Source organism: Nakaseomyces bracarensis (genome assembly GCF_045282275.1).
Source record: "Nakaseomyces bracarensis strain CBM3 chromosome Unknown Scaff1_0, whole genome shotgun sequence".
In the NCBI taxonomy this organism is placed as follows: Eukaryota; Fungi; Ascomycota; class Saccharomycetes; order Saccharomycetales; family Saccharomycetaceae; genus Nakaseomyces; species Nakaseomyces bracarensis.
The window spans coordinates 324,413-340,220 of record NW_027263960.1 but is presented as its reverse complement, the minus strand read 5'-3'; the positions used below and the strand labels follow the sequence as shown (position 1 = coordinate 340,220).

Sequence of the window (15,808 nt, the reverse complement as noted above, 5' to 3'; positions counted from 1 at the left end):
ACTACGCTATATTCCTTTCTCCTCGGATTAATATTACTTTCTACTAAAATAAGGATTTACCTGAGAGCTTTATTATTTATCCAGTATCAAAAGGATTTTCCACAAGACTACTGTTCCGAGGAAACAAATACTTAGAAGAACTTGCAAAGAAGTTTTTTACTAGTAGCCTAGTTCTTATTTAGAGACCAAGTAAGAGCCATTACGATTCTAACGGAAAAGTATTACCCACCACTCAGTTTAGTTCTTTCGTGCTATTTTTCAATACTTTTATACTTTCTCAAAGAATAATTGTTAGAAAGTACTGTACTGATATACCTGTTTTTATTCGAATATCTATCCCAGCTGCTTTCAAGTTGCTATGATTTTTCAGCTTATTACCCAAATTGTAACAATTAATAAGTGGAAATTTGGCTCTCATTAATTATCCGGGAGAGCTTATCAGTTGGTGTGTTTGTCCGCTATATTTCTGAAGCCTAACAATCATTTTAGCTACTATTAATGGAAAGTTTATTCAATGTCATAATTATAAAATAGTTGAAAAGAAAAAATATTAACTAAGCTCTCAGAGGTATTGTTATGTTCAGTGGATTCTAGAATTAGAAAATTGAACTAATTCCAAACTTGTGTAACGAAAAAAAGAGAAATATCATAATCTAAAATAGACTCTAAATTTTAAGATTAGCTTTACAGGGTTCCTAAAAAGGTAGTAATAAAATGAGTAATTTCACCTCGTAGTTCCTTACCGCACTAGTTGATGACATATATCCAAGAGGTTTTTATTGTGCTTTAAGAGCCGTACAAATTACATACAGAAAATAAAATACTACATGGATTGTTCAGAACAGATCGGTATTGCGTCCATCCCTTTATTTGTAGTATGATAACTTTTTTTGTTCTTATATTATTAGGAATAAGAATGAAATTAAAATATTGAATACAGTACAATCCGAATGAGAAAGTAGAGAATACCTCAAAGTGACGAAATAGTTACTAAAAAACAGAAAAAGTAAGTAATGCCAGTTAATATCACAGTTTTTGGCATGTTTATTTACCTTCTTTCCTGATAGGAAGATTACTTTTTACTAATACTATATACCTGCGATAGGTCCCTGTGACATATTACAGTATAATCGGAAAATATCTCTGACGCTATTTGCAAGACTGCAATTATCACCACAAATATGATTCCTATTCCATCTATAATAATGTTGAATCCAAAAACTATTCAATCCGATACAGCCACGGCAATATAACTAATTCTATATTAGAATATAGGTACGCCAGATTAGTGGATTCGTCCCTTATCATTTTACTTTATTTAATGACAGGATTTACTCTGAATACAAAGGACGAAATATTGGAATTGATATTACTCATATTTAGCTAAAATCAATAACGATATTTTCAATTGTTTACAGTAGCAAAAGAAAAAGCACTGGATCAAAAAATCTGATCAATAATAATTTTGCTGTATCATTCATCATATTATCTGGTTAGTTAGGATTAGTAAGAAATCTGTGAGGTAAACTTCAGACTACATATATATAAAAAGATTGTTTTAATTGTGTATTTTGACTTCACTGGGGGGAGTAGTCCTCTGTTCAGCAAAGAGTTTCCAGAAAATCATACATACGATAACAAATAATATCGAGCATATGGTAAATTTAATCAGCCCTTTATTTTTTATTCAGTTTCTTTAGAATAGTTACCGCGCAACAGCGCTACGGTGCTGCCATCTATGAGAACTTTGTACACGATGGTGATATCACGGACGCAACCGCGGGTGTATCGTGGGGCCTGGAAATCTACCCAAATACAACAAGTGTCGAGTTTAATGGTAATATAAATCTAAGTCAATATTTGATTTTGTCGGTGAAAGCTGGCGTCTCCAAATTCGATTTTACATACCATGGTGGTGATCTTTCCGTGGGTGCTAATATGCTAATCGACACAACAGCAACCTCTGGTCCACTTAATATCATAATGACAGGTGATTCGTTCACAGCTGACATAAGTGGTAAGTTTGTGGTCATTTGAGAGACCAGGTCAAGATAATACCGCCTACTATGGCTTTTAATACTTTCTCTTAACGGACCATTCGATCTCTGACACGAATGTTACCTTTTCCGCACGTACCACCGCTAAACTAGTAAGATTCACAGTTGAATTCTATGATTTATTTTGAAGGTAATATGAGCCCATTCCTTTCTAGGATGGATAAGTTGTACAAAACGGTGTCATGTGGTTTGATCGTAAAATAGACTCTGCACCAACCCTGAATTTTACGCAGGATCCTGGCCAGAGTAAGAATATATTCGTGATTAATGATAAGGTACCTGACCAACAAAAGAAATTCTACACGCACTATATTTACACTCACACTTTAAAGAGTGTTATTGCATTTACCTCGGAAATTCAATCATATTATTTTGATCCTACCAGGTCAGATAGACGTAAGGGAAATTTAATCGTAACTATAGAGAACGGTGTGTTCAATATTTCAGTAGCGGACTATACATTCTCGACGGACATTTTGTCCAAGAAGACATCATACTTGATAAGAACGGTACAGATGTAACAGTTCATGCTTTAGTGTTTAGGGATAGATACGTTCAATCGCCTATGACGCCACGGCAGCTACTTATAATTTCTTTGGTCCGTATCTTGTGACAAATATATGGTCATTCTACCCAAACACAGATTAGCATAGAAGTGCAGCAACTTACCTCATAGAAATCCCAATTGACAGCGGTTACTTCTCCTTGCCATCGCCTTCTTATACCTTCTCATATGACGACACTACATTCACGGAAGTGATCTCATATGCACCAACCATAGCAAGCAATGGTAAAACTCGTACTTATACCACTATATTTGAATTGACAGAGGCAGACAGTTATTCTCAGCCAATTGAATCCACTGCCTGCGTCACCAAGGACAGCACCACTGAGACGGATGTCATCTCGTTCTTCCCTACTGTGGGGTCTGATGGTAAGACACACACCGGTACTACTACCTACACATTGAGTGACAACACCACCTCGACGTCTGAGTCTGTCACCCCATTACCAGCTACCACGATTCTGGAAACAGACATTGTCTCTGACAACCAAACGATCCACGAGGTAGTTATTGAATCTGGATACACTGACAGCGAAGGCAATATTGCTACCACCACTTGGACTGAATTGACTATGGACATGGTTGATGCCGACCCTGTGTACTTGTCCTCAAGCATGGTTCCATTTATCAACAGTTCTATCAGCAACAGTTCCATCACTTCTGGTAGCGACGCATACACCCAACCTCCTGTCACGACCACCACAGTCACTGTGAATGACACTACTGAAACTATTGTTATCACATACTGTCCTATTGTTATCACATACTGTCCTATTGTAGGGTCTGACGGTAAGAAACATACCATCACCAGCAAATCCACTATGTGTGATAATGATATGTACACTCAACCACCAGTCACTACAGCCACTGTGACCAAGGGAGGTGGAGTTGTGGAGACTGTTGTTGTTTCGTGTTACCCGAGTGTTGGTAGTGATGGTAAGACACATACTGGTAGCTCAGTGTCTACATTGAGTAATGGAGCCAAACCAACAAGTGGTATTACATCTGGCTCTTCAGGATCTTCTGTCTCATCTGCTTCCGGTTCGCACTCTGGTCCTAATGCTGGTTCTAACGCTGGTTCCCAATCAAACTTAGCTTCTTCCGGTACCCACTCTGCATCTTTTACTTCAGGTGTAGCACTTCAATCTACATCACCACACGCTACTGTGAATAGTGTACAATACGCCGCCAGTGGTTCGACGACAGTCAACAGTATGTTGCTTGCAGCTATGATGGTGCTACTTCAAGTTGTTTGAATAGTTAAAGGCACGACTTTAATTTTTTTCGTTCAGTTCTTACTTAAATGTTCTTTTAACTAATGGTATTTGTGATTATACATTATACCAATAGTTTACTTGTATAACTCATCAATTAAAATATAGATTTCTAATTATTAAAACATCAAAAATAAGATCACTTCTTATAAACTGATTGGGAAAAAAGATATAATCTAGATAACTAACTTAAGGAGCTCTTCCAAAGTGGGTAGTTCTGTGCAGAACTGGAGATGAATTTATGAATTAACTTGAGTCTAACGATAAAAACTGTATAATGTCAATATAGCTAATGGTACCGCTACACTATATTAAATGATGTTATGGTTCTATAAGTAGGCTGACCAAAACAAAGGAAGTTCTCTATCCACCTACATATTCAGGTCTGAAGCATGGCTTGAAATTTCTTCTTTTTAAATTTCTTTGGAGGACGGATATATATGTCGACTTCCATTCATATAGTTAGAGAAGCATGTGGTCATATTAAGAACAAATTCCTTTGCAAGTATTGGGGAATAGTTACGAGGTCACAATGCAACTGAGCAAAGGCTTATTATATGGATAGCAAACAGAGCCGCAATTTAATGATTCACTTAGCAAAAGTGATAGTACAATATGTGTTGTTTTTCTCTTAGTGCATCATTATCTACTATATACTACAGCTTTACGTTAAGATGATGGTACTAAATTCCTGATAAGTGTTTTCATTGCCTACTCGTACTGTTTCATACTAAAAATAGTCTACATTATAAGTATGATCAATATTTTTATACAGCATTTCTCTTTCGAAGAAATGTTTAATGTAACCAGTGTGTCTGAACCTAATATAACAACTTTAACAACAAGTAATACAAAAAGCTGTTTTTATATCTATGTTACATTCTATATGCTGAAAAGAGAAACTTAACCTTTGTTTAACTTGGACAATACGGTTGCTATTCATCACAAACTTTGGTCAATGAACGACCAAAAACAGTAGGCACTTCAGTTGGCAAATCTTTCTCACATCCGCTGAACCTGAAAAAGAACCAGTATTCTATTTTCGCAGTAGTCACCTTCGGCACATGCTTAGACAGAATTTTATTGCGTAAGAGGTCCCTAGTTCTTAGCTACCTTTGGTGCAATACTTTCATATCATTCAAGGTTCCTTTGTCCTTCACAATTGGTGCTGAGCCAGTGAATCCCGAATGCGTTCTTATCAGCATCGGAGGCTTGACTTTTGTTTTCAACAGGTTCATGACGTAAGGTGCAAACTCTGGTAGGGACGATGTGATGAGTGCTGGTACGAGTAATAAAATGTAACCTTCGTTATAGAATACTCTGATTGTAGTTTGTAAGATTTGATAGCTTCTATTCACCTGCATCGGTTACTTCGCTGTCCACAGATGAGTTCTTAGATTTTATAACCAAAATATTATCGTGTTCACTTGTGCGTTCACCTCTAGGCTCCTCGCCGTTGGGTATGTTGCTATTAGTGTCATCTTCCTCATCTTCATTTCTACTACCGTTCTTGGTAACGCTATTGTTGTCCAAATAGAAAGTTACCTCGACTAACTCTGATGTATTCTTGTTAAACGGTATTATAACCTCCATAAATGCGCTAATCTTGTCATTGAATGTGTTCTTGATGATTAAAACAGAATTGTGAGAATTTTGATAATTAACAAACCGTCATCCTCATTCTCCTGTGAATGACAGCCACGTCAAGCACATAAGGCTTGAACTTTGGTTAATGATACTGAAACAATAAATAATGAAAATTTTGATGTATTACGTCGAGATCAGATTATGATTGAGTTTTATTATTTGCACCATTGATTATAGAATGGCTGTAAGCTTTTTCAGGTATAAATAATAGTGATTTGGGTATTTGGGGTATTATAATACATGGAGTGACAAAGATAGAAGTATATTGTACTCTGGTTCTTTATGCTCCTTTATCCGGAACAATACGTAATGGTGTTAAAATGTTCAAGAAAGACTTACAATAACTCTGACACCATAATTTGATGACTTAGTTGCAGGAAAAGAAGAAGCATTGCTCTACAGGCAGTACATTCTGAGAGAGTTTGAGTACTTGTCTTATATTCTGGGCATCAATCAGATTTTTATTTCTCTTCAGCAATGCAATATGTTCTTTTAATACTTGTAGAACGTTGAGGACAACGACAAGTTTAGGGAGTGGTAAACTCAATCGTATATACTGAATATCGCTGCTCCCATGATATGAGTGCTATTTGGTTAAGTGAAATTTGTTGATGCTAGGAGTACAACTTAAAAATTGTAATACCAATGTGAAGGTACCTAGAAAAGTTAAAGCTGTAACAGTATCTCGAATCAAGAAAGAAACAGAAATTAATATTACTGCTCTTCATAGAGAAAATAAGTTGTACATGTATAAACCTTGATTGATGACTTGATCTAGTAGAAAGTTATCAATGAATTTTAATTTGTGTAATGAAGCACATTGTTCGATTAACATGTATTTGGTTTTCAGAAGTTACTATTGTACACATGTTAATCAAAATTCCAAAATGCTTAAAAGAAAATTCATACTAATTCATGATCAGATCTCACTTCTATTGACATTTTCAGCCATATAAATCCTCAGATACCCATGTGTTTAATACTGGCTGACCTCTACTACCTTTGAAGGCAAGTTCGATTAGAGTCAGTCAGGTGCTACTACATTTTAGCTAAGTGCCAGTTCCCAAGGTGTTGAAAATATGAATCACCCTAATATATAATTTTGTTTTTATCCATTGGATTCACATCCCATTTTGCCAAAAAGGATATTGTTAGAGCGATAACTGTTGATAAATGTTGATAACGGTGCTGCCTATGAGGTGCTTTAAACCACAATGATTGGGAAAAAAACGTATTTTGTTGAATACGGAGATTTCATGACCATCATATATTGCTGTATTCGATTATTCCGCTTTACAGACTAACTCCATTGCTATTTTTTTTTTATTTTGTTACAAGTTCCATATCCAAAAGTATGCCATTAAAGTTAACAAAAATGATGCAGGTCATGTTGTGAATGGCCCCTGAAATTCATTAAAAGTACACTCTCATGTACGGTAAATTTTTGGCTCTTCTTGTAGCACTGCTTCTTTATAATACTATATTCACTACAGTCCTGTCAGTTATGTGTTCAGAATGTAATTGCTAATGCTAAACAATTGCCTACTAGTAGCACTCAAGGGAGTTCCTTTGTGACCAAATTTATGCAATATCTGTTATGATTTAGTTCTATATACTAATAAATATCTTTTTGGAAAATTTTAGTAATGATTCTATAGAAATATAGCTGTTTGTACTTTCTATTATTACAAAATAACATTAATGTTATAGTTCTAAAAAAACTAAAATAAAAGCTCAAAACTAATAGTATACAATGAGTTGGGGGTTTGGCAGGAAAAAGTGTGTCACTTTCTATTGTTACATATTATGTGTTAGTAATTATTGATTGTGTATAGTATGCCAAGTTTTACTAGTGCTCTCATAGAGCAATACATAGACCAAATGTTTTCCTAATATAAAAAAAATATCAGCTCAATGGTAATTTTGGGGTTGGATAACAGGTGCTATATCATTCTGATGTTAAACTATTAAAAATATCAAGATGACATTGAAAAGTAGGACAAAACCCTTCAAGTAGTGAGTATTCAAGCATTATTATATAGAACATCAGATAATAGTGAAATAATCATAATCGTATCTTAGTTTTTATATTATACTATTACAAGTCATGTATTTAGAGGACTTAATCATTACATTATGTGTGCAGCATGTGTTTTATAATACGCGCTAGTCTTAATTATTTGATATTCAATTAATAAATAAATAATAAACAACCTAACACAACCATCATCTAATTTACTTACATGAATACACTACATCAATCCATATATATGTAAACACTACTTTATTTGATAATATAACATAATTACTTGCTGGAAAATATATTCTTAGTCCAGATTTTCTTTGCATAGAAATTTATTCCATAGAATGGGTTCTAACTTTTAATGTGATTCTATGCTTATGATCCAAGAAATACACAAACAGTACATAGGACTTTATAACAATTCTAATCACTAGTCAGAATACTAAAATTATAAACTTTAGTGTTGTACAAATACAATTCCATCTGACAAGTCTTTGTTTCTCTTGGTGAAGATGATTTGGGTACCAATTAAGGTGTGTTATAAATAAATATGTTATATTAGAATTAACCTAGAGTTACAAAGAAAAAACGAACAAAATAGTTATTAAACCAATACCAATGGAAATAGGAATAAATATGAAGTTTTTTATGCATTCAAACAACTTGAAGCAGCACCATCATAGCTGCAAGCAACATACTGTTGACTGTAGTAGAACCACTGGCGGCGTATTGTACACTATTCACAGTAGCGTGTGGTGATGTAGATTGAAGTGCTACACCTGAAGTAAAAGATGCAGAGTGGGTACCGGAAGAAGCTAAGTTTGATTGGGAACCAGCGTTAGAACCAGCATTAGGACCAGAGTGCGAACCGGAAGCAGATGAGACAGAAGATCCTGAAGAGCCAGATGTAATACCACTTGTTGGTTTGGCTCCATTACTCAATGTAGACACTGAGCTACCAGTATGTGTCTTACCGTCACTACCAACACTCGGGTAACACGACACAACAACAGTCTCAATAACACCACCTTCCTTGGAGACAGTGGCTGTAGTGACTGGTGGTTGAGTGTACATATCATTATTACACACAGTGGATTTGCTGGTGCTAGTATGAGTCTTTCCGTCAGATCCAACAATAGGACAGTACGTGATAACAATAGTTTCAGTAGTGTCATTCACTGTGACAGTGGTGGTCGTGACAGGAGGTTGGGTGTATGCGTCGCTACCAGAAGTGATAGAACTGTTGGTAATAGAACTGTTGGTAAATGGAACCATGCTTGAGGACAAGTACACAGGGTCGGCATCTACCATGTCCATCGTCAATTCAGTCCAAGTAGTGGTTGCGATATGACCATCACTGTCGGTGTATCCAGATTCAATAACAACCTCGTGGATGGTTTGGTTGTCGGAGACAATGTCAGTTTCCAGAATTGTGGTAGCTGGTAAAGCTGTAACAGACTCAGACATCGAGGTGGTATTGTCACTCAAAGTGTATGTTGTTGATCCAGTGTGAGTCTTGCCGTCACTGTCAACCGTTGGGAAGTACGAGATAACGTCGGTCTCGGTGGTGCTGTTCTTGGTCACGTAGGCTGTAGATTCAGATGGCTGAGAGTACGTTTCAGTATTTGAGGTGCTGCTGGATTCATACATGCTGCTGGATTCGACCTTGCTACTTGATACAACCATACTACTAGATTCGATCTTGCTACTGGAATCCGCCTTGCTACTTCTGTCCATCAAGGTGTATGTAGTAGATCCAGTGTGTGTCTTGCCGTCGCTCCCCACAGTTGGGAAGTAGGAGATTACATCAGTCTCAGTGGTGCTGTCCTTTGTGACAGTGGCTGTGGTTACTGGAGGTTGAGAGTAAGTCTGTGTATCACTCAGTGTGTATGTAGTGGAACCTGTGCGTGTCTTACCGTTGGTGTCAACAGTTGGGAAATATGAAATCACATCGGTCTCAGTGGTACTTGACTTGGTTACAGTTGTTGTTTTCTCAGGAGGTTCGTAGAAAGCATTCACGACTCTTATCGCATGAACCACATGATCAGTACCATTTTTGTTGACAGTAATATCTTCTATCACAAAACTGTTCGGGTTTAAGGTATTGACAGTAGCATATAATCCTAAATAGAAGTTGCCATGAGCGGTTTCGACAATTAAGAACGGTGCTGGGTCATTGACGAGGAAACCACTTGGTACAAAAGTTGTTGACAGAATATCTGAGACAAATGCAATATAATTGTTTTTGAAACCCCGTATAGCTGATAGGTCAATATTATTAACAGCTATGTACTTCGTTTGGTCTGGTACAGTGTCATCAATAACGGCGACTTGTCTATCGAATCTGGCATAATCATAAAAAATTCCTAGCAATGATGATGCACTGCTAGTATTGGTTCCCGATAATTCAAATTTTCCATCAAACCAGACAGATGATGAGGATAGAAATACATTATTGATATAGTTTTCAGTATCAATGTAAGCAGTAGAGTTGTAAAGATTAAAAGTCCCAATGTTTGGGTAACCATGAAACGTAGCCTCTATATTGGCTATAGAAGCTTGAGAAGAAGTAAAATTTTTGAAGTCCATAAATAAGGTATTCTTTTGGCCGACTGCACCGAGAATATTAACAGCAGGATAGTAAGAGTTCAACTCGTCACCAGTTAAGATTGCTGTCAGTGGCCCATCACCTTTAGTATTATTGACTTGGAACAGGTGACCATTATTAGCATCACCGAGTGTAATTTTACCACCATGGTACGTAAAATCTAGGCTAGAAACACCTGGGGAACCGGTTACAATGAAAGCATTTACAAGGCTTATATCACCATTAAATTCAACACTCTGTGCACCTGGTAATAAATTCAGCTCCCAAGTATCTCCTGGGCCTGTATCCGAGTCAATGTTGCCGTTGTAAACATATGAGGGTTCAGAGATATCTACCACATGGGTATCTTGTGCACTTACAAGGCCAAATAAACCTATAATAAGTGTAGGTAAAATGGTTACCATATTTTGTTATTTTTGTTATTTTGTTATGACAATAGTATCTTAGTTTTCATTAGCTTACACTGTAAGATAAAGATGTGGAAACCGGACAATTATTTGGAAGTCAAACATTGCATCTTTATATACCTTTCAGATGCGACATATATGTATAATACTCGTGAGTTCTCCTAAGAACAACCAGGAGCAGTAGCAAGTAATGACTTGGAACATGAAAGGAAAGGTAAATAGTGTAGCATAAATCGATTATTCCTTATTGTTCCTTCTATCGTTTAGCATCCGCACGTCCTATTTCATGGTCAATAAAGAAATATAACTATATTAGCAAGTACTTTTCCTTTGAGTAATTCAGTTACTGTTTATGGACATTCTATTCCTTTTTTGTTTATTATTTTCGATGATACTGTTTTATTATTGTTTATTATTGTTTATAATCTTTATTATTGTTTACTTTATTGTAATCTATTGTTGCAAGAATAGCTGTTGTAAGACTAGGGTCACAATACTGTGTGATTTGTAAATAAGAAAAGAAACCATAGTAATAATATGAGACCATAAAGATAGAGTGAAATTGTAGTGGAATCTGGTGCTATTGAAAGCCCTGCGCTTTGTTACTCACATTAATATTAGAATTCTAGTGACTGAATTGGAGGGTGGGATCCGTGTTTTTATTATCAATTGAGTAATACTCCCAAATAATTATTAATAAACTAGGGGGAAAGGGAATCTGCAAAGGTTTTATTGAGGCCGACTCGATAATCATAAAACGCCAATAGAGAAGATCATAATTCTGAGCTTCTATTTCCTAAAACAGGGTTCAGAACCATCGAGTCCCTTCTTCCATTTCACTGAAGGCCTCCATAATAGGAAATTCGCTTACAATATTAGTTATATTATTAGTTATATTAGTAGGCAAATCGTCATTTCCTATAAAAAGACTAATATCGTTAAGACGGCAATACCTCACGCCCTAGACTAGGCATTGTAGTACGCCATTGTGCTGATTACTTGTTTCATTTTTCAACACTAAGGCTTAGTAAGAAGCCCAATAACTAATAATAAAAGTAATAAATTTCCCAGTCTCTTTTTCTAATATATTAAGGAAAGAATGTATTATAACAGAAAGGTCTCGAATAGAAATGTCCATATGGACATATTTTAGTAGGAAGGAGTAAAAATTAGAAATAACTTTATATGAATTATCTAATTACCGTAGTCAGAATATTGTACGGCTCCATGAGAAGTCGATTGAAATATAAGAAGTAAAACGTTCCACTACGCAATATCACAGCAACGTGGAATCAATTCAAGTAAAGTAATCGAGTATTATTGGTGCGTAGAACCCTTTTGTTTATTTGGATATCCATTCTGTGCTACCATAAAAAATTTGCGCTCATGGTAAATCCCATTGAGAATGAGGCAGCCATAAATATTCTTTTCTTTTTAAACAGATGAAATTCAATATTGGAATAATCGATTACTTTCAGTGATTATCCTATGCTGAGCAATAGTACTTGTATAGATGTTATAATACATTCGTAGCACGCTTCCCAGGCTATTGTATTACACTTTGGCAATGAACGGTGAAGCCCGTTTTAGTACCATTATACTAAAAATAGATTTATATAGTTATATTGGATATCATTCTTAATTTCACTAGAGAATAACCTTAGACATTTCTAAGATATACGTTTAATACTCTCTCTTTTGTGCGATATTCACTAATTTACCAGTATTTGTTCATTGTTATAGTTGAATATCCCTATTTGGAAATAGGGTCCTATAATATAATCACAAACTCTTATGCAACTCATTATATGGTAGTGCAATACTATATTATATCGTGTATTTTTATCGCCATACAATATTATCATAACTAGTAGATCGCGTAGTATTTTGTAATTCCGCTGGAAGATATTGAGTTGTGGGTGTTATAGCTATGAAGGCAATTATTGTTCAAGCAGTCATATTAGGTTCCACAGTGTATCTTATACAATATGTATATGGTCCATTTACAATATTTAAGTTTAAAATTGAAACTCGTATAACACTTTGTGTTTTAACCTAAATGTAATATTTAACTAGTCAAAAAGCTGTGATCGATCAGCTTACGAAAAACATGAAGTGGGAGTATTGACGATGCTCAGTAATTTAGATAATTTTGGTCTATACGGTAGTAAGACAGTTATTCAATTACGTAATATAATAAAGGTGCAGAAATTCACTCATGATACCCTCCAGTGAATGTTTTCATTGACATCTGGAGTAGCACAACAGACTGACAGATGTTTCTTACACCATCCGAATAACTATGAAGTATTCAGTGGCCCAAATGTTACCTGAATATAAAAGTGTCCGTTATCATTTCATATTTGAATAAAACCTATAGAAATTACAGTGTTTATAAAGATAATTAAAACTATATAATCAAGGGTTCTAAGTGTATCTTATCATCATACAAAATGAAGTACACACCATCATAGCTGCAAATAATATGTTGTTGATTGTAGTAGACCCACTGGCTTCGTATTGGACACTATTCACAGTAGCGTGCGGTAAATTGGATTGAAGAGCCACGCCTGAAGTAGAAGAGGTAGAGTGGGTGCTAGAAGAAGCTCCATTTGAACCATGGGATCTAGAGTTGGAACCAGCATTGGAACCAGAATTGGAACCAGCATTGGAACCATTGATTCCCGAATTTGATCCTGAAGATCCTGAAGATCCTGATGTACCAGATGAACCAGAAGCACCAGTGTTAGAACTAGAAGCACCAGTGTTAGAACTAGAAGTACCAGTGTTAGAACCAGAAGTCATACCACTTGTTGGTTTGGCCACATTGTTCAAAGTAGAAACTGAACTACCAGTGTGTGTCTTACCGTCAGTGCCAACACTTGGATAGCACGACACAACAACGGTCTCCACAACTCCACCTTCCTTGGAGACAGTGGCTGTAGTGACAGGTGGTTGAGTGTACATATCACTATCACACACAGTGGATTTGCTGGTGCTAGTATGAGTCTTACCGTCAGACCCAACAATAGGACAGTACGTGATCACAATCGTCTCGGTAGTGTCATTCACAGTGACAGTGGTGGTCGTGATAGGAGGCTGTGTGTAATAATCATCACCAGTAGTGGTAGAACTGTTGGCAAATGGCATCATACTTGAAGATGTGAATACAGGGTGAACATCAACCATATTCATCGTCAATTCAGTCCAAGTAGTGGTTGCAATATGCCCCTCGCTGTCAGTGTATCCAGATGCAATAACTACCTCATGAATGGTTTGATTGTCAGAGACAATGTCTGTTTCCAGAATTGTGGAGGCTGGCAATGGGGTGACAGATTTCGACATGGACGTGGTGTTGTCACTCAAAGTGTATGTCGTAGATCCGGTGTGTGTCTTACCGTCAGTGCCAACAGTAGGGAAGAAGGAGATCTCTTCGGCCACAGTAGTACTACTCAAGTCAACAGTAGCAGTAGTTGCTGGTGGTTGCGAGTATACCGCGGTATCTGTGGTACTGCTGGATTCGACCTTGCTACTGGGTTCAATCTTACTGCTAGATTTAGCCATGCTACTGAAATCGTCCTTGCTGCTGCTATCTGCTAATGTGTAGGTCGTGGAGCCAGTGTGTGTCTTGCCGTCACTGCCAACAGTTGGGAAGTACGAGATCACATCCGTCTCAGTGGTGCTGTCCTTGGTAACGTAGGCTGTAGATTCGGATGGCTGAGAGTAAGTGTCGGTGTCGACCAAGGTGTAGGTCGTACTACCTGTGTGTGTCTTGCCGTCACTGCCAACAGTTGGGAAGTACGAGATCACATCCGTCTCAGTGGTGCTGTCCTTGGTAACGTAGGCTGTAGATTCGGATGGCTGAGAGTAAGTGTCGGTGTCGACCAAGGTGTAGGTCGTACTACCTGTGTGTGTCTTGCCGTCACTGCCTACTGTTGGGAAGAATGATATAACCTCCGTATCCGTAGTGGTACTCTTGGTGACGGTGTTTGTTATAGGTGGTGGTATGGCTTCGTCTACATATTTGATCGCATGAACAACATAGTCAGTGCCATTTTTGTTGACTGTGATATCCTCTATGCCGAAATTGCTTGTATTTAGTGAGGTGCTTGAGTCAAATACAAATGAAAAATTTCCAGCTTCTGTCTGAGCAATCCAAGATTTGGTATGTTTCACAGTATCCTCACCACCATAGCTGATCTTATTTATCTTTGTAACGAAGGCATAATAAGTATTAGGGGTATCGAAAAAGCTTGGCCCAATTTGATTAATCTGGCCTGGAACAGTATCGTTGATAACTACGATCGCTGGACTATTATTCTCGACCGCTGAATCAAAATGTTCCTGGAGAATTGGCAAAAAGGAATAGGCATCCACGGAGATTTTACCATCAAACCATGCAACACCATTATTTACCAAAACAGAATTTGTTTTGATGTCTGATTCAAAAATAGCAGTACCTGAAGTAACACCAAAAACATTTACATAGAAGTTGTTAGAATGGATAGTGGCAGTCACGTAATTGACAGCAAATGTACCGGCAGAAAACTCTGAAAAATCAACGTATAAAGTATTCTTTTGATTTGGATTTCCAACAACGCCTAAACTTCCGAAAGTAGTGAAGTATTTGTCACCAGTTATGATAGCCTTGAGCGGACCTGAAGCCGCAGTGCTATTAATAGTCATTGAATCTACGACATTCACACTACCTCCATGGTATTCGAAATCTATACTTGAGACACCGGGGTTCGAAAGGACTATGAAATCCGTGAGGTTTACGTCACCATTAACCTCAACACGTTGTGCATCTGGGAACAAATCCAATTGCCAAGTAGAACCCGGCCCAGTCTCTGGTCCAATGTTGCCATTATATAGATAGGAGGGCTCAGTAATTTTGACAACATGCGTATCTTGTGCAATGACAAGCCTAAACAAACCTAAAAACAGTATAAGTAGTAATCTCGTCATGATCGATAACTAAGTGTTTGTCTTGTTCAGAGGGATACTTGAAAAGAATACACTTGTGACGGGCCTCATTGACTATCCGATACCTCTAGCTTTATATATGGCATTTGATATCGCATTTTCAGTGCATTTGAGGAAAGATTGGCAAACATTGTTATAGAAAGACAGAACCGGTAGAGAAGTATGTTGCCAATTGGCAATGTAAGGGAGAATTGTGGACCTTTAGAATTGTCTTGCTTTCTTGTAAATCTTTCTTGAAAAT

The 15,808-nt window shown here is 36.9% G+C and overlaps 3 protein-coding genes across 3 annotated transcripts; all 3 read right to left on the bottom strand.

Annotated features, from left to right (window-relative positions):
* Positions 1-5,246: 5,246 nt before the first annotated feature.
* On the bottom strand, positions 5,247-5,489 carry RNJ42_00113 (uncharacterized protein; the record flags this gene model as incomplete). The annotated part of the gene is made up of 1 exon (XM_071050283.1): positions 5,247-5,489. The coding sequence occupies one exon, from the start codon at positions 5,487-5,489 to the stop codon at positions 5,247-5,249; it is 243 nt and encodes an 80-aa protein (XP_070908875.1).
* A 2,731-nt stretch (positions 5,490-8,220) lies between these two features.
* On the bottom strand, positions 8,221-10,578 carry RNJ42_00112 (uncharacterized protein; the record flags this gene model as incomplete). The annotated part of the gene is made up of 1 exon (XM_071050282.1): positions 8,221-10,578. The coding sequence occupies one exon, from the start codon at positions 10,576-10,578 to the stop codon at positions 8,221-8,223; it is 2,358 nt and encodes a 785-aa protein (XP_070908874.1).
* A 2,430-nt stretch (positions 10,579-13,008) lies between these two features.
* RNJ42_00111 (uncharacterized protein) lies at positions 13,009-15,549 on the bottom strand (the record flags this gene model as incomplete). Its single annotated transcript, XM_071050281.1, has 1 exon — positions 13,009-15,549. One exon carries the CDS (start codon positions 15,547-15,549, stop codon positions 13,009-13,011), a length of 2,541 nt encoding a protein of 846 aa, XP_070908873.1.
* Between the last annotated feature and the right edge of the window lie 259 nt (positions 15,550-15,808).